The sequence below is a fragment of the Xyrauchen texanus genome, chromosome 34 (assembly GCF_025860055.1).
Source record: "Xyrauchen texanus isolate HMW12.3.18 chromosome 34, RBS_HiC_50CHRs, whole genome shotgun sequence".
Classification (NCBI taxonomy): domain Eukaryota; kingdom Metazoa; phylum Chordata; class Actinopteri; order Cypriniformes; family Catostomidae; genus Xyrauchen; species Xyrauchen texanus.
In genome coordinates this window covers 40,187,580-40,214,966 of record NC_068309.1, presented here as the reverse complement: position 1 = coordinate 40,214,966, position 27,387 = coordinate 40,187,580, and the positions used below count along the sequence as shown (strand labels likewise).

The window sequence follows — 27,387 nt, the reverse complement described above, 5'->3', positions numbered from 1 at the left end:
AGGGGGGAGAGAAATCTTCCTGTAGTTTTTGACATCAACAACTAAAATAATGTAATTTGATGCATGTCCTTGAACTGGAAAACCATGTACAAAACTATGCAACATAAAAGGAAATGCAACCCAGGATACATTAAAGACAGGTTCTGTTTTTACTATGGTGGTTATGTAAAATCTGTCCTGAAGCAAAAGCAGTTGAGAACCTCTGAGTTAAAGGTACACACAGGCACCTACAGTATATGTAATTATGAATAATCATAGGACATTACTTTAAAAGCTCACACAGCTCATGTTATTTTTCATTTAGTAATTCATTTAACATGCTTTAGTTATATAACATGTTATAGTTACATGCTATTTTTTATCATGTTTATAATTCTGTTTATTATAATTCTGTTTTCTTTCTTATTTTTTCTATTTAATTTATTTTCAAAAGGGAGACTTTTTTTTACAAATACTTCAATAAAATAAATGGTTTCAAGTTTCAATTATAATAAAGTGTTTGCTCAAAAATAAATAAATAAAATAACCCTTCTGTTTTCACTGAGAATAGTAATTGTGTAATACCGTGATATTTTCTGAGACGGTTATCATACCGTGAAAATCTCATACTGTTGCAACCCTAGTAGAGAGAGTCAGCAGCTTCAAGTTCCTCGGTGTCCACATTACTGATGAACTCACATGGTCTGTCCACACTGAAGCTGTTGTGTAGAAGGCTCACCAGCGCCTCTTCTTCCTGAGACGGCTGAGGAAGTTTGGAATGAATCACCACATCCTCACACGGTTCTACACCAGCACTGTAGAGAGCATCCTGACTGGCTGCATCACCGCCTGGTACGCAATAGCACCGCCCACAACCGCAAAGCCCTGCAAAGGGTGGTGCGAACTGCCAGACGCCTCATCGGAGGTGAGCTTCCCTCCCTCCAGGACATATATAACAGGCGGTGTGTGAAAAAAGCTTGGAGGATCATCAGAGACTCCAGTCACCCGAGTCATGGGCTGCTCTCACTGCTACCATCAGGCAGGCGGTAACGCAGCATCAGGACCCGCACCAGCCGACTCCATGACAGCTTCTTCCCCCAAGCAATCAGACTTTTGAACACTTGATCCCTCATGATCTATAATCAGCACTGCACTTTATTAATCTTATATCTCACAATGGACTGTCAAATATATTCTCCACAATATAACTACTGTATATATATTTTTTTTTCATTTACTCTTATTTTTGTTGTATGTGTATTCTATATTGTGTATTGTTTATTGTACATTGTATATTATTATTATTATTATTATTATTATTGTGTTATTGTGTAATTATGTGTACATTAGATATGTAATTTGTGTTGTGTAATATGTTGTTTATTGTAATTGGTATATGTCTCGTCACTGTCATGACTGCTATGTTGCTCAGAACTGCACAAAAGACTTTCTGTTGCACTTGTGTACATGGTAGTGTGATAAAAGTGATTTGATATTTGATCTTTTTCTCACCTTTACTGTTATGTTGTTTGCAAACTCTGCTTAGGAAGATAACGTGGTAAAATAAACATGTTTGACAGGTGAAGGTGAAGTACCAGGTTGGACGTAGTAAAAAGATTCCTTAAACGTCAGAAGGAGATGTCCGGACGCAACAACGTTTCTGCAACATTGTAAAAATACGCGAAAAGAAAAACCCGACGTCGGATATAAACGTTAAAAGCATTAAGGTAATTGTGTTTGCAGGGTAGTTTCCATGTAAAAAGTTAAAACTTATATTTGTATAATATTTCTCAACATTTTTTTCCCCAACAACAGATGCATACAGTATGTTTAACAATATGATTAACATGTATACATATATATATATATATATATATATATATATAAAGTGTAACTGAACAATGTTTATTAAGTGAATGTACAGGATGCTCCTCTGCTCGGTCACAGGCAGTATATGAAGGTAAACAATAGCCACGCCCCGCTGTGTGCAGTGGCTGTAGGAGGCGTGGTTGACGAGTGACGACATGCAAGGTTCATCCTTGTTCATAAATCCGTCCAGTGATGCACGCAAAACCAATGATTCAATGTCAATAACTTCACATGTCATTAAAATGCACATCGACTTAAAACTAAACAAATAATGTGAATTAAAGTTGCGAAATTCCCTGAATGCATTGGACTTCGATCCATTACACTATCAAGCAACTTTATCATGATCAGTTGTATAGTTTGAGCAAAGAGCTCTAGCCACGACGGAAACCAGTTGCACACAAGAGTTTAATAATAATAACATGACGGATGAGTCTAGATCAGACTGAAAAATACAAATGTAGAAATAATTGCTAAAATGAATATACGAGTTACTAGCATATTTTGTGAAGATGTAATCCCGCTGAACCGTCGAAATGAATCTGCACTTGACAGCATGCACGTCACACACCCCCTGGATGTAAAACACACATCTGACCTACATGAAACGCAAGCAGCCAATCTCAAACTGTGTGTTGCGATGTGTGCAAGAAAGATGGCACATTTTCCATTTACCTTATTTTCGGTTTGCTCAAGAGGGCGTGATGTCCTCGGTGCACACCGATGGACCGAAATCAGGAGCTCATTTGAGGCCAAACACATGTACTTCACTTCATCTCACTGTATGCATGTGACAGCAGCACAGCACGGCGGATGATTTCCCCTCCGCAGCCTGAATTAAACTTCCTGAAGAACGATGGCGTCCTACGCAGTCCTCTGCAGACTTCCTTAAATTGTTGTTTCCACACTTGTGACAACGGTTATCGGTTCGTCATCCAAAAAAGTCAAGTATTTTCCTCACGATCCTGCAAAATGAAGCGCTCTAACTGAACGACTGTCGTGACGACACATCGGTTTGAATTTCCAAAACCATTTTGAATTGCGACGAGCGTCTAAATCCAGTTCCAAATGAGGCGTTTTACATGTGTTTGTCCAAAGGTGATTTTCCCTCTGCGTACACCGGACAGGAAGAGTTGAGGGATATCTCGGGCTAATTGGCTAGATTTTCTCTACATAAGCAACACTTATAACTCTTTTGGCGCCATATTAATGACGTACTAAAAAATGTCCGTTACCAGCAAAGGTGAAAAGCATATTTCTGCTTTCGAGCATCACGCACGGAGGAAAACCCTTCAGCGAAAGCCTTTCACAATACCTGTCAAGTTTTCAAATGGCCATCAAGAAGCGAGCGAGAAGAAAAAAAAGTGAGCGGCTTCTTTCCTCAAATGAGGGAACGGGGCGGTTCACAAAAATAATCGAACGTTTTACAGTGAGTCCGATGGGGGGAGCCCAGAACAAACAAGACAGAGGAAATGTTGTTTGAAATTGATACAGCAAATATATGACAACTTCACTTTCACAATGAATGATTCCTACAACAAACACTCTGTTCGGGAACACAAATACTGAAGTCTACCTCACTGTCTGATGTGTCTTCCAGCATTAGTCAAAGGTAACGAATATGAGTTGCTATAACTAATATAATTCGGGAGCTGACATATAGCATGTCCATTCATTTTCTGCAACATCAAGATTTTTGGTGGTGAAACCATTTTTTCCTACAGTTTTCAACCAATATTTTCAATTACTTATTTCACCTAAATGGCGAAATTACAATAAAAAGGCCACAATAGACAGATCAATGAAAAGAAATGGGCTGGTTATCAGACAGTTTTCTAGGCTTACAAAAGATTATTTAATAACCAGTTAACTCTTATACTTGCAATAATTATCATCTGACGAGGCATTTCCCCTGTTTCATTCCCATTCATCCCACCTCTGTTGGCACAATGATAACTTATACAGTATATTATTCTGATGTTCAGACTTTTGTGATAATTGAATATTAATGTAAATTAATAGTGATAAATAATAATAGCAGTATATAACGTTTCACAGAAAATATCTTGAATAATGTATCAGTCATTTGATCAACAGCACAGATTAGGACAGCTTCCAATCTAACCATTAAGTTTAATTGAATATAGTTTGATGTTCATTTATGAGGCATATTGTAAATAAACTTTTTCTTTAGACCCAGGACCACAAAATGTTTTTGCAACAGAAGCACATTTACTTTTGAATTATAGTGTTCATCTCACTAAGCAGACGACTCATCAGATGTTTTCCACTGTAAACCATATAAAACCTCCAATTATTTCAACACAGTCATCAGTTTCAATGTCTCAGAGGGATTAAGAGAAACAGGCAGGGTGCTTACAAACCTCAGGAATTATCTTGATGAGCTGTGTTAGATTATTAAAAGTGTTTTCTTCACATTCAGTGTGTGTTAAACACTTCATATTAGCTGCACATATATCAACATTCACCTCAAGAGACAGTGAGTACAGATGATATGTGGCATTTTTGCAAGGAGTCCTGGTTATTTTCTGAACATGATAAATAGACAGGTGGTGAATTTACCCACGCAAATACACAGATTCACTTATGAAACTAGATATATTTTCAATTAACCATAACAATACAAGCAGGCAATGGTAGCAAAGATATAAGAAATCAATAAGAATAAAAGTACATTACAATTTACACTTTTCCCATTCTTCATTAATTTGAAGTTCAGTTAATTACAAAAAGCCTTTAAAATGAAAGAGATTAAAATGTTCTACCATTGTGACTATAGAATGACAAATTATGCAGTTTAAGGAGTTATCAATTTATACAGGTCTTTAACAGTTAACTTTATACTTAGATTATATTTATCAGACCAAAAAGATGCATTCTTTAAATCTCTCTCTCTCTCTCTCTCTCTCTCTCTCTCTCTCTCTCTCTCTCTCTCTCTCTCTCTCTCTCTCTCTCCAATTACAGCTACAAGCTTGGCACACCTATTTTTGGGCGGTTTCTCCCATTCTTCTTTGCAGGTTGGATGGGGAGCGTCAGTGCACAGCCATTTTCAGATCTCTCCAGAGATGTTCAATTGGGTTCAAGTCTGGGCTCTGGCTGAGCCACTCAAGGACATTCACAGAGTTGTCCCGTAGCCACTCCTTTGTTATCTTGGCTGTGTGCTTGGGGCCGTTGTCCTGTTGGAAGATGAACCTTCACCCCAATCTGAGGTCCAGAGTATTCTGCAGCAGGTTTTCATCAAGGATGTCCCTGTACATTGTTGTTCAGAAATGCTGGAGCTCTGTCAGAGTGACCATCAGGTTCTTGGTCACCTCCCTGACTAAGGCCCATCTTCCCCGATCGCTCAGTTTGGCCGGACGGCCAGCTCTAGGAAGAGTCCTGGTGGTTCCAAACGTCTTCCATTTACAGATGATGGAGACCACTGTACTCATTGAGCCCTTCAATGCTGTAGACATTTTATTTATTTTTTATTTTTTTTTGTACCCTTCCCCAGATCTGTGCCTCGATACAATCCGGTCTCTGAGGTCTACAGACAATTCCTTGGACTTCATGGCTTGGTTTGTGCTCTGACATGCACTTCTTCTTCTTCTAGGATTTAATGGCGGTTGGCAAACCAACTTAAAAGGTGCATTCCCGCCACCTACTGAAATGGAGTGTGAAGCGCATATTGGAAAGGAAGTTTAGACTAAATCTACTCTTTCAAAAAAAAAAAAAAAAAAACACAATACATAGAAGGGATTTTTACATCCTATTATATAATCCTGTTTCCTTTAAAAATATAAATAACTCATGATAAATTCTTGATTGCTTAGTACCTTCTCCTAGGAGAACCTGAAGTGTCAGCTCATTGATTTCTATATTTCTTAAAGCATGTTTTAGCTGGAACCGCTCTCTTTCATAAGCTTCGCATTCTATAAGCACGTGTTCTACAGTTTCAGCTAACCCACATTTATCACAATTTCCATTCTCATGTTTACCAATTCTTTGTAAGCATTGATTTAATAAACAATGTCCAATACGCATTCTTGTTATTAATACGTCCTCTTTCCTGTTTCCGAATCTTCTTCTCTCTGAACCTACTTTTCCTTGAATGCAGTAAAAATGTCTACCTTTTGTTCCTTCATTCCATTCCTTCTGCCAAATTTCCTGTATTTGTTTCGCTATTATCACTTTAATTTCTGTTTTACTTAATGCCACTTCAATGTCAATTTGTGAATAATTTAATGCCCGTTTAGCCAGATTGTCAGCCTCCTCATTTCCTTTCACACCCATATGCGATGGAACCCATACAAGATTTACCAGAATTCCATACTGTTTTGCTCTGTAAAGACTCTGCATTACTTCAATTATCATGTCTTGCCTTGCTGATGATGTTCCACTTTCCAAACTATTTAGAGCTGATAGAGAATCTGTACAAATCACTGCCCTTGTTGGTTGTATTTCTTCTATCCACTGAAGTGCTAGACATATTGCTGTTATTTCTGCAGTGAATACCGAAATATGATCTGATGTTCTTTTGGACATTCTAATGTTAAAAAGTGGAATATATACCGCTACTGCTGTTTTCCCAAATTCTGGGTCTTTTGAACCATCAGTATATATTTGCACTGCACTATAGTAAGTTTGATCTATGTATTGCTGTATACCTAGATTTTCTAATCCATTTCTATCCTTATGCTTTTCTTTAAGCAATTGGATATCAATCAAAGGCATTGGGAACAACCAAGGAGGAATTGCTGACCTAGCTACAGTAGGGGCAACATTGAAATCACTTAATCCCATTCTCCGGGCTTCCTCACTAGCCTTCCATCCAAAACTTGATAACTTTTTATATCCATATTCCCAACAGTCCTCCAACACCATTTTAACTGGGTGACTGTCCGAATGTCCCTTTATGCTTATAAAATACCTCATCTTTAACTTGAGCCTACGAATTACTAGAGGCATTACACCCATCTCTACTTGCACTGCTGATATTGGGGAGGATCTAAACGCTCCACAACAAATTCGCATAGCTTGTGACTGAATTGCCTCTAGTTTTACGAGTTGTGTTTTGGATGCAGTGCCATATACCATACTGCCATAATCTATTGCCGATCTTATTAGAGCACAATATATTATTTTAAGTGACTGGCGACATGCTCCCCAATCAACTCCAGCTAGACACCTCATGATATTTAATGCTTTTTTGCATTTGTCAACCAGTTTCTGGATATGTATACTAAAATTCAGTTTCATATCCATCCATATACCTAGAAACCTCACAACTGCTGTTTGCTTCACTTCTTGTCCATACAATTTAATATTAATAGTAAGGTTACTGTTCCTTTTTGCAAAACAAATTACCTGAGTCTTATCTACTGAAAACCGAAATCCCCATTCATTTGCCCAGTTTTCTACCATTTTAACAGCATTCTGCAAACATCTTTCCACATACTTTACATTACGCCCTCTTTTCCACAGCGCTCCATCATCTGCATATAAAGATCTTCCAATGCCCCTATCAACCTTTGAAAAGATGTCGTTAATCATAATATTAAACAGAATTGGACTGCTTACGCTTCCCTGAGGTGTTCCATTCTCTATTGTGTGTATCTGAGAAAAAGCATTACTTACTCTTACTTGTATAGTTATGTTAAACAGGAAATCCCTGATCCAGTTATACATTCTTCCTTTAATTTCCATTTTTTCTAACTTAATTAAAAGTCCCTCTTTCCACATCATGTCATATGCCTTTTTGACATCAAAAAATACCCCAAATAAAGCTTCTTTATTTACCTGAGCATTTCTTATTTCAGATTCCAGACACAGTACTGAGTCCATTGTATTTCGTACTTTCCTAAATCCACTTTGGCAAGGTGATAAGATATCATCCTTTTCAATGACATATACCAATCTACTCATAACCATACGCTCCATTATTTTGCATAAATTAGATGTTAAAGCTATAGGTCTATAATTATTTGGCTGTGTGTTATCCTTGCCTGGTTTTGGAATAGGCACTATGACCCCATGTTTCCAGTCATTTGGTAACTTTCCTGACTCCCAAACCTTATTAAAAAGCCTCAAAATTGTCTCTAATGCTATCTCTGATAATTGTTTTACCATCTCATAACAAATATCATCTCTGCCTGGAGATGTTTGCTTAACCCCTATAAGTGCTTTTTTCAATTCATACAAGGTGAATTCTGAATCCAACGTACTACCCGAAGGTCCTTTTTCCTCCAATAAATTAGGATATTTACTTAATATCTTGTCCCTAGTTTTCCTAACATCCTCTGATAAATTTGAATTACTATGAACTTTAACAAATGTTTCTGAAAACACCTCTGCTTTACCACTTTCAGATATAAATTGTCTATTATTATATTCTAGTACAGGTATGTTGTAATCTCTTTGTATCCCGCCCATCTTTCGTATCATATTCCATAACTCACTTATTTCAATGTCTTCCCCTATTCTATTACAAAATTCCCTCCAATAATTTCTTTTAGACGTCCGAATAACTCTTCTCACTATAGCTTGTGCCCTTTTATAGCTAACTAAATCGTTAAAATTAAGTGACCTTCTTACCCTCTTGAGTTCTTTATTTCTCCTTTTTATTGCCTCACTACATTCCTCATTCCACCATGGCATAGCTTTCCTCCTGCTGCCTGCCTTCCTCTTACCTATTACTTCTTCAGCTGTACTCTGAAGAACCTTGCATATTTCCTTATTAAAAACATCAACATCTTCTATACATTTACTTATTTCCTTCATTTTGCTTTCACATATCTCCTTATACTTATCCCAATCCGCTGACTTGAACCTCCACCTAAGCATTTTTTCCCCCACTCTTTGTTCTATATCTACTCCAACTTTACTGCAAATAGGAAAATGATCACTTCCTATTGTACTTTGTTTTAGTACTTTCCATTTACATTTACTTGCTAAGCTTTCAAAGACTATTGTCAAGTCTAATGCTGAATGCCTTCCCTTATACAAATCAATTCTAGTATGACTTCCATCATTAATGCACACTAATCTTCCCCAGTCTAGCATATCTTCAATGATCTCACCATTATAATCTGTTTTTGCGCTTCCCCATATTGAACTATGAGCGTTAAAATCACCACACCACACCGTTTTTTGACTTCCATTCCCTCCTATACTTTCTAGAACATCCTTTCTTAACTTATCACATGGATTGTAAAAATTTATTATTCTAATACACCGTGTTCCTTCCCATATTTCCACCACCACAACTTCTATTTCCCTATCTACCTCAACTGTTTTATACCCAATTCCTTGTTTTATAAAAGTAGCTACTCCACCTCCATTCCCTTGATGTCTATCCCTCCGAATAGTAATATAGCCATGTATTATAAAGTTATATTGTGATTTAAGCCAAGTTTCCTGTATACATATAATATCTGGGCTTTTCTCTTGGTTTTCTATAAATTTCTTAAACTCCTGTCCATTTGCAATCAAACTTCTTGCATTCCATTGTAAGATATATAACACCATTAAGATCCACCACATGTTGTCTGACTATTTTCTGCTTGACTATTTTAAGCCTTTCATTTATCATGTCCACAGTAACATTCCCCAGATCCAAGTACTTTTCTGCGGCTCTGATAATGATTTTGATTCTTTCAGTCCTGCTTTCAGTTTGTGCTGAACAGTTCACTACTTCAGCTATAAATGCTACAAATGCCACTTTATCATCCACTACTACCTTTTCATCTCTTCGCTCTTTCCTCTGTTGTTTTGAATTAATTCCTTCATTCCTAGTTTCATTTGTTTTAGGAGTCTGGTTTACTTTCTTCAATGCCTCAGCGTATGTTATCCCTTCTGTCATTTTAACATTTTGAACCTTGACTGCATTTTTTCTTACCTGACAACCACCATATCCTGCACTATGGTCTCCACCACAATTGCAGCATTTAGGATTTACACCTTGCCCACACTTGCCATACTCATGCTCGCCTCCACACCTCGCACATTTCTGTTTACCTCTGCATACTGCCGCTACGTGACCGAATTTTTGACATTTATAACATCTTAGCGGAGGAGGAACGTATGGTCTTACCGCATACCTTACACATCCAAGATAAACTTTCTCTGGCATTTTATTTTCATCAAAGTTAATCATTACTGAGAGGCTGTCTGTCTTTTCATTATTTCTAACACACTTGAGCCGTCTAACAAACTTTACCGCTGCTCCCGTGATATTCTTTTTAATCTTCTCCTCCGTGACATCTGTTGAAATCCCAGATACAACTCCTCTAACCCAATTATTTTCTTCTGGTATCGAGCATATCACCTTATGTCCAATCATCGATTTTACACCAAGAGCTGATTTTTGCTGCCTACTGTCTTTACAAAACAACATCAAATTGCCATCCCTCAAAGTCCTAATGCTTTCAACCGTCCCTATCATTTCTTTCAATGTTTTCGTCAGCTTCAACGGATTAATCGCTTTTACCGAATCAACAAACTTCAACAGTACCTTATACTCCTCTTTCCTACTTTTAGCCTGGAGATTTCCTTTCTCACTGCCCGAATCTGAAGATTGTCCCCAATTCTTCTTTCTTTTCCGATTTTCCACTACACTCCACTTACCACTTTCATTCTCACCACCTCCTCTATCCACATCCTCCATTTCCAGATCACTTCCGGAATCTACGCTACTTCCTTCCATCATCGCTCCAGTCAAAATCCAGCTGTCGCCAACCGTCCACCTAGCGTCACCCACAGCCGCCCCGACAGGGAGGTACCCTGACATGCACTGTTAACTGTGGGACCTTATATAGACAGGTGTGTGCCTTTCCAAATCATGTCCAATCAACTGAATTTACCACAGGTGGGCTCCAATCAAGTTGTAGAAACATCTCAAGGATGATCAGTGGAAACAGGATGCACCTGAGCTCAATTTTGAGTGTCATGGCAAAGGCTGTGAATACTTACATACATGTGATTTTTATTTATTTATTTATTTTTTAATAAATTTGCAAAGATTTCAAACAAACTTCTTTCACGTTGTCATTATGGGGTATTTTATTTGTAGAATTTTGAGGAAAATAATGAATTTAATCCATTTTGGAATAAGGCTGTAACAACAAAATGTTCTTTTCCAGCATCTGTAAACTAAGAAGGCAAAATATGTGTGGATGTTGTATAAAATCTTTAAATGCAAAAATGTGTAGGGCAGCATCCAGGAGAAATAAGAATGGAATTCCAATCAAATTTCCCTTTTAGGGGGGTTATTTACTTCCTGTCATAAACACTTGCTGATGTAAAATGTATTCTTATCCATAACGAGGACATCACTGTCTTTTTTCTGCCCCATTATAGGCCATTATACTCATAAAAACTCATAAAAACACCCAGAAGAAATATCTTTGATCACAGTTATTGCTTTATAGCAAGGGTCTTCAACAGTGGGTCTGCCATTTATTGTTTGAGCTCCTATAAATGTTTTTGGTAAAAAATAAGACAATACGCACTGTTTTAAACAAAGAGCCCATTTTATTTTCTTGTGTAGCTGTACAATAAATACTTTCTAAATATTATCTTTAAAATAAACATTACATCAAATACACCAAATCATATCATACATCCCAATTTTCTATCAATATAAGTTTCCAAATCTTTCCAAATCAATCTTGCAATAGTTCTAAATATTAAGAATAGTTCCTTTCACCAATCCACAGAATCCACAAGCATATGAAATGCTCAGTTTAAATCTTTCCAAGACACGTTTGAGTAGATAAATGCTATGCGATATTTTGTATGATTCTTTTTAACTTTGTTAATGATACAACAGTGTGCTGTAACAAGATATATTTCCAAATTAAGAAGAGCAATACAAGCGGGAACTGAAAAAAAGTCTGACGTTATTACTACACTAAAAAACTTTTGATAATCCAACATATCTACAACATACACTCACCTAAAGGATTATTAGGAACACCTGTTCAATTTCTCATTAATGCAATTATCTAATCAACCAATCACATGGCAGTTGCTTCAATGCATTTAGGGGTGTGGTCCTGGTCAAGACAATCTCCTAAACTCCAAACTGAATGTCAGAATGGGAAAGAAAGGTGATTTAAGCAATTTTGAGCGTGGCATGGTTGTTGGTGCCAGACGGGCCGGTCTGAGTATTTCACAATCTGCTCAGTTACTGGGATTTTCACGCACAACCATTTCTAGGGTTTACAAAGAATGGTGTGAAAAGGGAAAAACATCCAGTATGTGGCAGTCCTGTGGGCTGAAAATGCCTTGTTGATGCTAGAGGTCAGAGGAGAATGGGCCGACTGATTCAAGCTGATAGAAGAGCAACTTTGCCTGAAATAACCACTCGTTACAACCGAGGTATGCAGCAAAGCATTTGTGAAGCCACAACACGCACAACCTTGAGGCGGATGGGCTACAACAGCAGAAGACCCCACCGGGTACCACTCATCTCCACTACAAATAGGAAAAAGAGGCTACAATTTGCAAGAGCTCACCAAAATTGGACAGCTGAAGACTGGAAAAATGTTGCCTGGTCTGATGAGTCTCGATTTCTGTTGAGACATTCAGATGGTAGAGTCAGAATTTGGCGTAAACAGAATGAGAACATGGATCCATCATGCCTTGTTACCACTGTGCAGGCTGGTGGTGGTGGTGTAATGGTGTGGGGGATGTTTTCTTGGCACACTTTAGGCCCCTTAGTGCCAATTGGGCATCGTTTAAACGCCACGGCCTACCTGAGCATTGTTTCTGACCATGTCCATCCCTTTATGGCCACCATGTACCCATCCTCTGATGGCTACTTCCAGCAGGATAATGCACCATGTCACAAAGCTTGAATCATTTCAAATTGGTTTCTTGAACATGACAATGAGTTCACTGTACTAAAATGGCCCCCACAGTCACCAAATCTCAACCCAATAGAGCATCTTTGGGATGTGGTGGAACGGGAGCTTCGTGCCCTGGATGTGCATCCCACAAATCTCCATCAACTGCAAGATGCTATCCTATCAATATGGGCCAACCTTTCTAAAGAATGCTTTCAGCACCTTGTTGAATCAATGCCACATAGAATTAAGGCAGTTCTGAAGGCGAAAGGGGGTCAAACACAGTATTAGTATGGTGTTCCTAATAATCCTTTAGGTGAGTGTATGTTGACAAATCTCCTGACGCTCGGTGGCAGTGTGTCGCGTGTCTGTAAATGCGGGTGACGTCATATGTTGTGGTCAGTATACACATGGCGAGTGCAGACGCTGAAGACTTCATTGGGCAGAACCGTCAGCTGTCGGACCTCGTCGAGACGTTTCGCAGTATCTCTGAGAGCCAGAAACACTGGAAGAGCAGGAGAGAGTTTATCTTCAGAAACTTCAATGACTATGAAGATTCTCATCTAGATCATCTGCTCGCGCTCTCCATGATGTGGGTGAATCACGTGTTCCTGGGCTGCAGGTCAATAACGACACACCCCTGGTTCTCTCATTTTTTTTTTTTACAACGTTTTACTTATGTATACAATATTATATTGATATCTAGCGGTAGATCTATACAATTTGTTTTTAGACATGGGACTCTTTAAGCCTCATGAGACTGTGGTGGAAAGGTTTTTTTGTGTGCGCGTGCGTGTTAACGTCTTATAATTAGGGTGACCAGATTTCAGCTTATGGAGAATGGGACAGCCCCATACCAGCAAAACTGAAATGGACTATCCTTACCTAGGCGCAGATCAGTGCGAATTAGAGGGTGCATCTGTAACCGTAACTGTTGTCACCTTGTCCTTTTCGCTGGCAGCTATATTTCTCAGCGTATGCAAGTCTTTCAAGAGTTTAACATAAAATGCAGAGTAGTCCAGTCCAAAATTGAAAAGCATTGCCTTAATGACCGTTACACTTAGTCAAGATTTATCCAGTATCAATGCTGCGTTCATTAAAGAAAACACATGTTGGACAGATGCAGGTGTCCCAAGCAGGCATAAAACAAACTCCAAGACCTTTGATGGTCTTGATAAGTGCAAATTCCAACAAAAGTGGCTAGAAGACAAAGAAATTAGGACATGGTTGCTTACATGGTTGGTTGTCAACATGGAGCCGTTAAATCTCATATGCAGTCCGATGGCCACAAATCGGCTGTAAAAGGCAGACAGCAATTAACTATCTTAAGTTACTTAACATGATAAACAATCGTATTTTATCTAAATTACACAATGATGATTCATCGACATTATAGACATTACAGTTTTTGTTGTGAAAGGCGCTATACAAATAAAATTGACTTGACTTGTGTGTGTGTGTGTGTTTGTGTGTGTATATATGTATACGTGGTTAGTCATGGGTAATGTATGGCATTAAAAATGTTAAAAATGGCATTAAAAAGCATTAAATTAGATTTGATGATACCTGCAGAAACCCTGAGTTACTATAATATAATGCATTGCTAAATTAATATAATAAAATAATGAATAAAAATAATTAAATGAAATGGTGACAAACTAACCAAAACTGTCACTTTAAATTTAAGTACACCAATGGGTTATCAGTTCAACTTCAGTTTGACATTAAGCCTCATTTTTAGGACTATTGTATATACAGTAAAGAATAGTTTGTATAAGCCAACTAGTTTTTAAACCCTAGAATAAGGAATAAAATATATATTTTAAAATTATATGTTGTGTATACTGAATTATTTAATCAACCAACATTGGTTGACGACTATGGTTTTACCATCAGAGAAATGTAGTTAACAGTGTCATTGAGCAGAAAGCTTACATATAACCAGTTTTGACAGAGCTGCTGATAAAAAGTTAAATGATCAGCATCGATTGATGAGATGAAAACTGGTGATCAGTGTCGGATGTTAAAATCCTGATTGGAGCATCCCTAATATTCAAGTTGACTGTATTTCAAAAACTAATAATGATGATTAGTGGGCTGAGATCCTGTCACAAAATTGACAAAAACAGGTACACGGTGGATGGTAACATTTGGATATGAAGAAGACTTTGTTTCACTGTTTATATATTTATTTGTTTGTGGGTGAACTGTTCTTTTTAAGAGGGCTCAAGTGTGAAATGCCCAGTTGCCTTTTTGCAGTTGAACATGTGGAAAACATCACCATCATAATCGCAGTTCAAATCGCAAAATATTTCAAAATAATCGCAATATGACTTTTTGTCCAAATCGTGCAGCCCTACAGTCAACCATCCGAAAACTGGCCGTGCACAACAGAATAAGCGAAAAGTCCTTCACTTGCATGCACCTTGTCAGATTCGGAACTTTGGCACACATACTTTTAACAGCATCCGCATGCTTTTTTTGTATGAACATGCTGCGCTATATCGATGCACCCTCCATGTCCGATGGAAAAGCGAGCACCACAAATCTCACACCTCACTTTACTAGGCTCTGTCTGTGACTCCTTTTTTTTAAGAAATGTAAACTCTTTTTGAAGATCCTCATTAAATGCATATGCGCGCTTGCTTGACATTTTCCAGCTGCAAATTCATCAGTGTGCTCTTTCAAACTGACTCTTAAATCAGTTCACTAACAGGACATCTACTGATGGGGGATTGGATAGTTTAATCCAATCATGTACTTCAAATAACAACTGTTTATTTTTTACAAGCCGTATCCTTGGCTATCTCAAGGTTAAACAAAAAAGTTTAGGAAAGTTTAGGTGAGGGGAAATACAGGACAAAACTAGATTTTTTTCAGAAACGTCGGGACATGGGAAAAACGGGATGTCTGGTCACCCTACTTACAATACATGTCACTTTTTCATGTCCTGGGGTATCTTAAAGAGGACACCCTGGGCTGTTATGACAACAAATGTCATATGATGATACAATTATTTTATAATATTAAATAAGCATGATTAATGAATAAAAATGACTCTCACAATCGAAACTGCAAAAATATTTTAATGGTCCTCAAAAAAGCCTAATTTGCTTGAAATTTAATCTACTTTTTTCTTTTGAATTTGGGGTGAAATTTGACTGTGGAGCGGAGGGGGGCGGGGCCGATCGGAATATCGTGCGCCCGGTCCCCAATCGGCCTGATGAGGCGAGCGAGGGATAAAGGCGGCCGGTGACGATGGTTCGAGAGAGCAAGAATTACGGGCATGTCCGTCATGTGTGTTTATGTTTGTGCTTTTGGTTTAAGTTTACATTCAAATATTATTTATGTTGACAAGCCGGTTCTCGCCTCCTCCTTGCCCATCCTTTAACTGTTTTACATTGGTGCCGAAACCCGGGAAGGAGGAGGGATGCCCGTCGCAGAGTCCTCGACACTGCCGTCCACCCTGGGGAGCGCCGCTGCCATCTTCCGGGTGACGGAGTAGCCCGACCGCCCGGATGCGGGGAACGGCCGTCGTCCGCGGGGCAAGTGGGGACTGGATAACCCGACTGCCTGGAGCGAGGGAGCCGCTGCCGGGGGCGGAGGAGTGCCCTGCCATCCCCAGAGACGCGGAGGGGTCGAGGGAGACCACCGTCCGCGAGGGGAGGAGGGAAGAAACTCTCCGACCGCCCGGAGCGGTAGAGCCGCTGCCAGGGGCAGAAGAGTGTCCCCATTTGCTGCCAGAAAAGCGGAGGCACGTTCTGCCCACTGGGGGTCGAAGGTTTCACTCCGGTTCGCCCGGGGTTGGAGCGGCTGTCGTCCGCCTGAGTGTGGAGGAGTGTTCGAGGACCACGCGACGGTACATCAGAGAACCGGTGAGTGAGCTTTTTCTCTCTCTCCTCTCTCTCTCTTTGTCGCACCGTGTTGGCCTTTTCCCTGGCCTATTTTGTTTTTGTTTTAGTTGTCTTCTCCACCCAGGGCGAGGAAGGCGGGGATGACCACGCGGGACGCAAGATGCACCCCGCCGCAGGGATAGGGGGGTGTACGTCATGCCGGTGGCACCCCGGCCTGAGATAACGCCAGGAGAAGTGTGGAGCGGAGGGGGGCGGGGCCGATCAGAATATCGAGCGCCCGGTCCCCAATCGGCCTGATGAGGCTGCGAGGATAAAGGCGGCGGTGACGATGGTTCGAGAGAGAGAATTACGGGCATGTCCGTCATGTGTGTTTATGTTTGTGCTTTTGGTTTAAGTTTACATTAAAATATTATTTATGTTGACAAGCCGGTTCTCGCCTCCTCCTTGCCCATCCTTTAACTGTTTTACATTGACATCATGAGATTCATCCTGTTAAATGAAAATGGCAACCCTGTTCACCTTGTTTTGAGGTCTCGGGAGGAGGTGCTTGTTCAGGTACAAAATTGTATGGTAAAATGGCTATAGAGTTACAGGGACTGGAATATCTCTCAACATGTTTGGTAAACATTGAATTGCAAGATACTGACAGAGGATTTATTTTTCAGCACAGATGTATGGTTTAGGTGGTTGATCACATATCAGAGTGGATCTGACTAGCTTCACCTGTGGTGACTCAGGGGAAAGCAGGGACATGGTTTTGAACAAATTCAATTTATGTACAGGTTCATTTTCAATGAGGACACCTCATAATGTTCTTTTAAAAAGACTTTGGTCCTCAGCTGTTGATTTGTGAATGTGCAGGTATAATCCAGTGCTGCTGGAGAAAGTGAAGGAGATGGTCGAGGGGATTATTGTTGAAGATGCTCCTATTTTTAAAACCAGAAATGAAATCATAAAACAACAGCAGAAGGTAAACTTTGTTAGCATGTGTAATGAGTGGCGAGTTTGTTTTTAATGTTCAGCTGTGGTTGTCATCAGTGGTGGTGGTAATGTTCTTTCACAGCTCTCATCTTAAAGTGGTCATGACATGAGGAATCACATTTTCCTTTTCTTTTGACATATAAGAGGTAGGCTGCCCCCTGATAGTCAACCAAACATTAGTCAATGAGAAAAGTCTTGGTCGACCAAGTTTTTATTGGTCGGTCGCAGAAAAATAAAAACTACATAGGAAAACGACAAACACCAGTATTGGCGCTGGTTGGATGCTAGGTGGTACTATGGGGTCATTTTCATTAAGCAGGGTTGGGCTTAAGCTACACAATAAAACAAGACACTTTGATTTCAAACTTTGAACTTATTTGAACTAAAAATACAAATGAAACTAGTGCAATTTCAAATGTAAAGTGTTGTTCAACCTTTGAACAGTTGTGAACATCTCTCTGGCAAAGAAGCTTCATCTGTGCATTCTCTACCAGTCGGGTATTTGTTATCGGGAAAATACATCATGTGTGTGAATAAATTTATTTTGTTCCCTCCTTCACGATATATATGCACTGTGTGTGTGTGTGTGTGTGTGTGTGTGTGTATATCTCGCAATGTCCAATTACATCAGGGGGATTGGTGAATATTCTTGCGTTAGTGATTTTACATTGAAAATAACCCTGGAACACCCCCCATAATAAATATATTTCAGAAATTAAATAAATATCATAAATGTGCAACTAGTCGACTAGGAAAATCTTTGGTCGGGGGACAGCCCTAATAAGAGGTCATTGTACTATAAAACATTCTGTAAGTTTCAGAACTGAAAACTTCCTCCTTAATAGAAAACAAGCATTTAATTAAACCAAGTTGCAATAACATCTCGTTTGGAATTCATGGAACTTGTGATATCACAAGGACCAAATACATCTACATCTGCAAACCTATTCTTGTAGACTCCCAAAATACAATTATGAACCTGTAAATGAGCATAATATGGGCTCTTTCACAGTTGTGCTTGAGATAAACAGTTTCATATATTTGGATGCAATGTGTTGGTGAGTTATGTGTAAACCCTGAAATTTTGATTTATAATGTTGTGGAGCTTGTTCATTCTCTTCCAATGGAGTTTCAAAAATGGCTCTATTCGAGTGGCTGCACTATGTTAGCTATCAATCGTATGCTAGGGTTGCAACGGTATGAGATTTTCACGGTATGATAACCAAAAATATCACAGTATACGATATTACACAATTATTATTATCCGTTACAATAACCATTAAAGAAGTGAAAACAGAAGTTTTTTTTTTTTTTTAGTTGAACAAACACTTTATTATAATTGAAACTTGAAAGTATGTGTAAAAAATATATCAAATAAATCGAATATATAAGAAAGCTAACAGAATTCTAATAGTAAACATGATAAAATTCTATGACTAAAGCATGTTAAATGAAAAATAACATGAGCTGTGTGAGCTTTTAAAGTAATGTCCTATGATTATTCATAATTACATATACTGTAGGTGCCTGTGTGTACCTTTAACTCAGAGGTTCTCAACTGCTTTTGCTTCAGGACAGATTTTACATAACCACCATAGTAAAAACAGAACCTGTCTTTAATGTATCCTGGGTTGCATTTCCTTTTATGATGCATAGTTTTGTACATGGTTTTCCAGTTCAAGGACATGCATCAAATTACATTATTTTAGTTGTTGATGTCAAAAACTACAGGAAGATTTCTCTCCCCCCTTTTAAAAATTGAAGAGCATATTTACTTCTATGAGCCCATTATTATCTGTTTGTTTCTAATGTCAAACAGAATTTGCCAGGGGAAAGTTGAGGAGTCCGACAGGCAGACAAACGAGGAGGAAAGGAGATGAGCACATGCAGGTTAGGTTTTCCTCAATACTGTAGATAATCAAATGTACATGCTATTATAACCGTCAATTTTCATACCATGGTATACCGCTGCTGCAATCCTAGTGTACGTTTACGTTGAAGATTTAAGTTGGTGCTTAGGCCAAAATAAGCATTTCAGACAGAACGCCAGAGATTGGGTTCAAAATTATCATATATTAATAAATTGATATATAAATTGAAGCCAAAAAAACTTCACTAACATTATTAGTGGACTTAATGAGAGAAAATAAACTACAAAAATAAGAGCATTTCATGACCCCTTTAACACAGACAGAGTGCTTGAAAGCATTCATTTATGTCTTGTTTTTCATTACCATGGAAAAAGCAGTGTAGTTCCTAAATATTTGCTTTAGATCATTAAATAACAGCTGCCTTGGGTGTTGGATTAGTGCTGTGTGAATTGTGATTGTTAATATTGTATATGGTCAGATTCTGGAGGTAAAGTTTGGTGTATCTTTCATTTCTTTGGTATTCAAGATTTCATTTATGTAAACATCAGGTTTGGCAAAAGTATTTGCCCTGATTTGTGATTTATTTAAAACAGACAATTTGTCCTAACATTAGAACTATAAATAAAATGGAGCATATCAAAAAAGTATGATTGCAATATATATATCATTAATTTATTTTGCTGCAGAGGTGATGTCTGGAGAACTCGAAATTTTTAGGCAGTATCATGAAACCACATGAATGAGGAACATGGGAAGAAATCAAGAGAACTGCTGCACACTTTTAATTGACCTCCCGGGAATGGCAAGCCTTGACTTGTGCTGTTTTGTCCTTGGTGTATGCAAGATTAAACATTTTTTAAACACTTTTAAAGTGTTTCTATTTTTGCAGTCTTTTGGCATAATTGTTTTTAGTCTGGTTTATCAGTTGGATTGGCAATGCTGTGTATGTACTTTTCTATATTAAAATGATATCATTCTTTAATGAAAAATGTGTTTTATTTTTTTCTATACAGCATATTAGAAGTATAAATTCTTATAAGACAAATTCACAAAAACTAACTTTCAAAACACTAACTTTGCAATCCTTAAAATTCTCATCCAGATATCCACACATTCTTTGAAAAATGACCGTAACTTCAGAATGTTATATGTACATGCCCTCTTATTCTATCTGAAGCACAAACACGTCAACCCTTGAGATGTTTTATCAAATACATATGTGGTGGTTTTCAGAGGATGCTTATTGACAACATTTGTGCCAACATTCAGCATTCCTTTAAAACATCAACTGCATCAATCCAACTATATTACATGTCAAATTCTGTTAGCAATAACTTATCATGCAGCTAAAAACAATAAATAAGCACACAAATATTGTTGGTTTTATTCATATGAATTGAGTGTTGTCTTAACGGGTGGCACTTCTTAGAGATGTTTGCTGATGTGGGACTACGAGTCGACCCAACTTTGCTCTACGATAGCAGACACTCTCTTCTCATACTCGCGTTTGTTCTCCTGATAGAGCTGTGCGGCCTGACTGTTTGCTGGGCTGTTCGGGTTTGGCTCATCCAAAAGAGACTAAAAACAATAACAACAATTACTGATTAATGGAATAGTTCACCCCAAAATTATACATCTCTCATCATTTATTCACCCTTATGCCGTCTTAAACTTCCTTTAAGATCAAGATATTTTGAATAATTTCTCAGCTGTTTTTTTTTTTCATTCAGTGCAACTTTAAAGCAGCAAACCTTTTGATTTCACAGGGTCTTTCAATTGTAAAATATCATACATTATGGTAGTATTGTATGCTGAACACTTTTAAATATAAATAAATGTATTGCGAATCATTATTAGAATAATGGAAAGTGAAAATCTCATAGACGCATTACAGTCATGTGAATTTATGCTTCAACTTTTTTTCCCTCATCAGTCAATTTTCCTGAATCACACACTTTCCAATTAACATAATTTGTGCAAAGTTTTTATAGCAAGAAAGTATCTAAAATATACTGGACAAATAATACATTAAAAATAGATTCAATATGTAAATTAACAATCCATCCCAGATAACAAAGTGACATTTTAACCGGTAGTTAATACAATGAACTAAATGAATAAGAAGTGAATGCAGTAACTGCAAATTGCAGGTGTAAACAGAAGCACATGAATCCGTCACAGACCTGTATGGACGTCAGTATGGAGGAAACATCATATGTGGGACTCCAGCGATTCTGCAGAATGTCTAAACAAATACTGCCATCTGCATACACTAATATATGACACAATATCATTAATATTCAACGTGTGCAAGAAACATGGCAAAGTTCATGATCATTTAACTGTTAGCAGCCCACCATTTGGGTGAAACATTTTGGAGATGAAGCGAACTGTAGGAGGTTTGTTGGGATACTCTTCTGAAAATTCAATAACTAGCTTAAAAGTTCCTGCAGGAAGACACAATTGACATCTTATTATTGACAGCAACTATCAGCACATTGTTAATTAACAGACTGATGGTTCAAAACTGCTTTTAACAAATTGAAATTAAGAGGAATTAGGTGTGTTATCACCAGTGTTATAGCTGAGCCACACTAAAGGATATACAGAGCTTGAATGAACCTCTTTCTGGTTATTATTGTATGAGTGTGTGTGTGTGTATATATATATATATATATATATATATATATATATATATATAAGAAATGAAAGAACGGCTGACTCACCATCTTCAAATGGAGTTCCTACAGGCCTGTAATGAAACACAAAAAAGATATAGAAGTTATGCATGATACACAGCTCATGATATGTACAGCAAAGACTGCAACACACATTTTTGAGTTTTAATATATTGGAGTTAATTATTTTCCATTCCTGTCATTTTGGCAACTGTATTGTCATGCGAACATAACCATAATGGTAAAAAAAATATATAACATGCAAATATACATGTAATATCAATTGTAGAGTCAAGGGGACTTCTAAGAAGAATTATTTCATTTCCATATAGAGCTAGCTAAAGCAGACCTGAGTGCAGACCCCTGTAATGAAATTTGCCACCTTATATTACAAAAAGTAATAAATTAATTCACTGTATGTTGTTTGTTTACAGCAAAACTGCTCAGTGTGAAAGATGTGGGGGTACCTTTTGGGGATTAGAAATACACTGATGGGGGGTGTCCCCACATAAAGTTTTGCTTAAGGGCCCCAAAAAGACATTGAAAATCAATTGAAAAACGCATTCTGTTTGAACAGCCCATTAACAGTGGTATAGCCACGGGTGTGCCAGGGTGTCCTTTATTCAATCTTAATGATTACTCTATTTTTCACCCTGCTTAATAGTAGAGGTCGGAAAAAATGCATTACGAGGTAAAATAATGCGGTTATGAAAATTTTATTAATCTGTAACAAAATATAATAATCGATTATAAAGACTATAATATACTTACATTTTACAGAGGTCGTCTCAGATTACATGCGCAGTCTTGCAACAGTTGCGGCACGCGCAAGTCTAAGGACACAAGTGCGCACTATAAGAAAGTTCATACTCCAGAGTTCGACTTTTCTGCATCATTATTCATAAATGCGTGCATCCATGAGAGAAATATGTTTATTGTTGTTCTTTTCCTCCCCGTCATATAGGCCAATTAGACTCGGAAAGGTACTGTACCGCCTTGTTAATGCCGTGACCCTGCTTGGTTTTAAGATGAGATGTATCTGCCTATATACATGACAGATTTCATTTCAAATACTGGTTGAGTATATGTTCCCATTAGATGATATGAAAATATAACAACCGTCTTACCATCTGTATGTATTAGTTTGCATGAAGCCAGAAACGATGTTATCCTTTATTAGGCAAATATTGGCTCAATAATTTAACATTAGTATTCATATTGTTTAAATGTACTGTCACATATAAAACCTCCCTCTACTCCCCAAATGCGTGTTCTTCTGTTACACGATTCATCACATATTTATTTCTTATCCAAAATGATGGTATATTGTTTTTGTCAATATTCCTTTATAGTGTAAACTGTCCCTCCATTTACATTTGTCATTAACATAATTGGGAAAAACATAATAAATTGTTCTAAAACAATAAAATCCTAATAAAATGTCCGATATCATGAGTAAAATGTAAGTCTAATATTTGGATAAATTAACAATCCCACCAACACCAATGATAAATGTGTCATTCGTTTGTTCAGTGAAGTCATTATAAGGTAAGACAGAGCTACCAATAAATGAATGCAATGGTCGTGACGGCAGGCTACATGTCAGTTATTGTGCTAGTTTTTGCACACCCTGTTTTCCCTTGGCACACCCAGAGGCTTGTTTCTAGCTACGCCACTGACCCTTAGGTGGCGGTCTTTGGCTATTGCGTCTTGCTCTATTATCAGCGTCTCGCAGCATAAGAAATGCCTTTTTAAAAAACTGAAAGGAGTTTAATTTTTAAAAAGTGCATCTTGATCCTGGCATTCTATTGGCCTCCTTTTGCATCCTGTTTGAACAGCTCCTGTTCCAGCACTGGGCTCAGACACATGTGTTACCACGATGAGGTACAGCCGCAAATGCAGCTTCAAATGGAGTTCAATGGAATACCATTACTATCTGGGAATATTACTACCGTACATACAGCTTGACTCTGGGGTAGCACCATGGATCCGGCATACTATGCAACACTAAATTAACATAGAAATGTATATTGAAGCATTTCTTTTTTTTTTTCCCTTAAAGGGGACCTATTATGAAACATTCACTTTTACATGGTGTTTGTACATAAATGTGTGTACACACAACCACCCTACATGGTTAAAAAGTCCACCTACACCTCTTCCTTATATTTACATTCATCTAAAACTTTCTGTTCTGTGACATCACGTTAGAGCAGTCCTCGCCACGAGTGGTGACTGACTCCACCCTATTATCATAGCTCCTCCCCTGAGTGATCTACACACAGTCTGCCATTTTTTTCCCATGCTGGAGCAGCTACAGTGAGAAGAAAAATGTCTCATCTTCGTAAGCATCACAAGTGATGTTGGCCGTAAAAGTGAACATAAGTGTCTTCATGTACTCCCGACATCAAAGTCACTGAACAGGCAGTGGACAAGTTTTGTTTTTGAAGCAAATGTAAATGAAGGTCAATATAAAGCAGGATTTGCAACAAATGTGATTCAAGCATGGATCAGTACCAATTGTTCATGTTCCAGCTTTGTATCCTGAAGATGTAAGTATCGCACTTTTTGTGAATGTTTTCTAATCTCCTTTCTGAATGTGCTTGTTATCTGATTCCATGGCTAATGCAGCTAAAGTTACCATTGTCTCTGATTGTATTCACGGAGACCAGATATACAGATATATATTATGGCTGAACTGGTAATCTGGCATACGAAAACAGCACATTTTTGATTCCACCAAAAAAAAAGGAGGCATTTATAACATGGTATAATAAATGATCCGTGGGTATTTTGAGCTGAAACTTTACAGACATCCTGGGGGCACCTGAGACTTATATTACATCTTGTAAAAAGGGGCATAATAGGTCTCCTTTAAGGCTTGAGAAAATGAAAACGTGAAATCTTTAGATTAATTTATTGTATCCACTTTTGTTAACAGCCTGGTGTGTTTTTGCAATTACAAGCAATATAACACAGTACTGTTTGGTTGTAAATGTATTCGCTGTGCCCTCTAGTGCACTTAGGAGACAAGTCAATTTATAAGTCTGGTGATCACTGAGGTACTGTAGCGATCTTCCTCTAACTGAAATAATGTCTTTAAAATTTAAATAAAAAGTGAAGTTCTTTAATATTTAAGTGAAAAATTTCATTCATTATGAAAATAATTAACGTAGCACAAAACTTACAGTTAATAGTACAAATATCTAATTATGAAAGCTGAAATAAATGTTACATAAGATTGCAAATAACTGTGCATGCATCTCTGAGCCGTGGAACAATCTGGGCTCGACAGGTGATTTTACATTTCATACACTGTCAATCACATTTATCACTGTTTGAGTTATCAAGTTCCTCTCATTTGAGAGCTTGACCAATCAATATAATTTATTGAAATGCACAAAGAGTGATATGTAATTTAGACTGAACTAATCATGGCAGAATTTCTTTTAAATCTTAGGAAAAGCTGCAAAGTCTTAAAGAAATCACTACTATAATTAACTAACCCAAAAATCACAGCGTTCCACAGCATGATGTTATTTTCTGAAGGTGCACCACTCACACCGGTTGGAGGGTCTTCTTGAAGTCTGACGAGATAAAGAGACATGCGTTAAATCTGTCATACTCTCAAACAACTCCACCAATATACACGTGATTTATTAGAAAGCTTCAAGAATAACATTTAGAGAAAGGTGTACAGCACATAAAACATCATAGAAATGGAGGAAGGCTCAAATTCATTTGAATGAGAAGATGAGGAGATTATGAAGGAAAAGTGTGTCATCTGTGGTTTGGAATTGGTTTGGCTTTAGAAAACGCAATACAGAGCAGAAAACAGTCATTAGCAAGGATGTACATTGTGTATGTCGACATATCAGTGGTCAGGTCTTCACGTGAGACTGAGAGAAATAATGAAATGCAGTTTTTCACTGACAGCTGCACGTGTCTTTAGAAAAAAGGCTTGTCTAGAACGCGATGAAAAAAAAATGAAATTTCACTTGAGCTCCCATCAAAGCAAATTCAATGACATTCATCCCGCGCTGCAAACACGTGCGGCTGTGTTTTGTGCAAGTGTTGTGCATGCAGTCTGAAACGAATCCTGAAGTCATTCTAGTCCCTTCATTTGCGCTCCTGTGCAGATCACATCCGCTACTCATTCTGGTTTCTCTCCATGTCAAGAGGACTTTTTAAATGCACATCAGAACCCTTTCTAAAATTCTGTTCCAATGATGTTTGATATCAGGAAAAACCAAGCATATTTTCCTTCAGATAATTTATATAGATTATTAAAAAGAGCCCAATTACGGGTTTTAATTATGGATTTGTATTTTATTTGTTATTTTACTTGTTGCATTGCTTTGAGAAGATGTTAAGTTTCTTGAGGAAAGTTATAACAATAACAACAAAAATAAGTTTTCATTTATAAAGTATTTCATTCACTGACTTGATTACTCAAAATGACACATTGCAACATGGCTTAATATATAATAGTATAGATTTTTCAGAAACATTTAACTATATCTTGATATATATCGTTATCGTGCTATTAAATTACTCATATCGTGATAATGGATTTTGCTCATATCGCCCACGCCTAGTCAAGGTACTATTCAAAATAAAGACACGATACTGCCCGTGTACTTGTGTTATTATTTTAGGTAGGCAGCTCTGTGGATATTTGAAACACAGCCAGAATGGCAGTTTGCTGTATACAATTCTTCTTGGCTCGTTTGACATCAACACACTCAATTTACTAAACATCTAATCTATTCCTGTCTTTCCTCATAACACGTACAGAGTGAATGACGTCAAACCGAATGTGCATGGACCGAAATTAAGTGTTTTCATGCGCGAGCTTCTGAAGGCCTGGCTAACGCGGCTAACGGCTAGTCGTGCGTATAAACACATATTTAATGAACATATAATACACATGTGAAATTTAAATGACACAAACCTTTTAAAATCTCTCATGAGTCGTCGTCTCGCTGGAGTAGACATGCTTTAATGTCGCCTTATTGTGTCACAATACGAGCAAGCACCCGTGAGATTCAGGACGGGAGGTGCGATGCGCTAGTGACGTAAAGCATGTGACACCATCAACCTGGCTGGCAACAGCCGCAGTGACGTCAATTAATTTAATAAATAATCCAAATATTTATAACAAAATATAATAATAAAAATAATATTTTAGATAGTTTGAAAGCATTATATTATTGTGGTGACGAGTAAAGGAAGTATTAGCAATACAAAAATGGCATCTGGGTTCCTGTAGTAATTTTTTCGAATGCTTTTAATAAAAATCCGTCAT

The 27,387-nt window shown here is 37.7% G+C and overlaps 3 protein-coding genes across 3 annotated transcripts in view; 1 reads left to right on the top strand and 2 right to left on the bottom strand.

Annotated features, from left to right (window-relative positions):
• LOC127627410 (protein Jade-1-like) overlaps positions 1–3,227 on the bottom strand; it is a 132,754-nt gene extending 129,527 nt beyond the window's left edge. Inside the window, exon 1 of the mRNA XM_052103751.1 lies at positions 2,524–3,227. Within this exon, the coding sequence (XP_051959711.1) occupies positions 2,524–2,610 (87 nt within the window). The 5' untranslated portion in view covers positions 2,611–3,227. The remainder of the gene's footprint in view (positions 1–2,523) is intronic.
• A 9,819-nt stretch (positions 3,228–13,046) lies between these two features.
• On the top strand, positions 13,047–17,624 carry LOC127627593 (CDKN2AIP N-terminal-like protein). The gene is made up of 3 exons (XM_052104029.1): positions 13,047–13,317; positions 17,411–17,519; positions 17,613–17,624. Exons 1-3 carry the CDS (start codon positions 13,070–13,072, stop codon positions 17,622–17,624), a joined length of 369 nt encoding a protein of 122 aa, XP_051959989.1. The 5' UTR covers positions 13,047–13,069.
• Positions 17,625–20,164: 2,540 nt separating this feature from the next.
• ube2b (ubiquitin-conjugating enzyme E2B (RAD6 homolog)) lies at positions 20,165–27,163 on the bottom strand. The gene is made up of 6 exons (XM_052103736.1): positions 27,034–27,163; positions 25,586–25,666; positions 22,128–22,153; positions 21,759–21,848; positions 21,585–21,673; positions 20,165–20,979 (listed from the first exon to the last, which is right to left on the bottom strand). Exons 1-6 carry the CDS (start codon positions 27,075–27,077, stop codon positions 20,851–20,853), a joined length of 459 nt encoding a protein of 152 aa, XP_051959696.1. The 5' UTR covers positions 27,078–27,163; the 3' UTR covers positions 20,165–20,850.
• Positions 27,164–27,387: the final 224 nt, after the last annotated feature.

Excerpts from the sequence above, each read along its gene's own strand:
- ube2b (XM_052103736.1), bottom strand. The coding sequence starts at position 27,077 with ATGTCTACTCCAGCGAGACGACGACTCATGAGAGATTTTAAAAG. Across the intron at positions 21,849-22,127 it reads AGGAACTCCATTTGAAGATG|GAACTTTTAAGCTAGTTATT; the intron begins GTGAGTCAGCCG and ends GTCTTCCTGCAG. Across the intron at positions 20,980-21,584 it reads CCATACTGACGTCCATACAG|TCTCTTTTGGATGAGCCAAA; the intron begins GTCTGTGACGGA and ends TATTGTTTTTAG.
- LOC127627593 (XM_052104029.1), top strand. The coding sequence starts at position 13,070 with ATGCGGGTGACGTCATATGTTGTGGTCAGTATACACATGGCGAGTGCA. Across the intron at positions 13,318-17,410 it reads CACGTGTTCCTGGGCTGCAG|GTATAATCCAGTGCTGCTGG; the intron begins GTCAATAACGAC and ends GTGAATGTGCAG.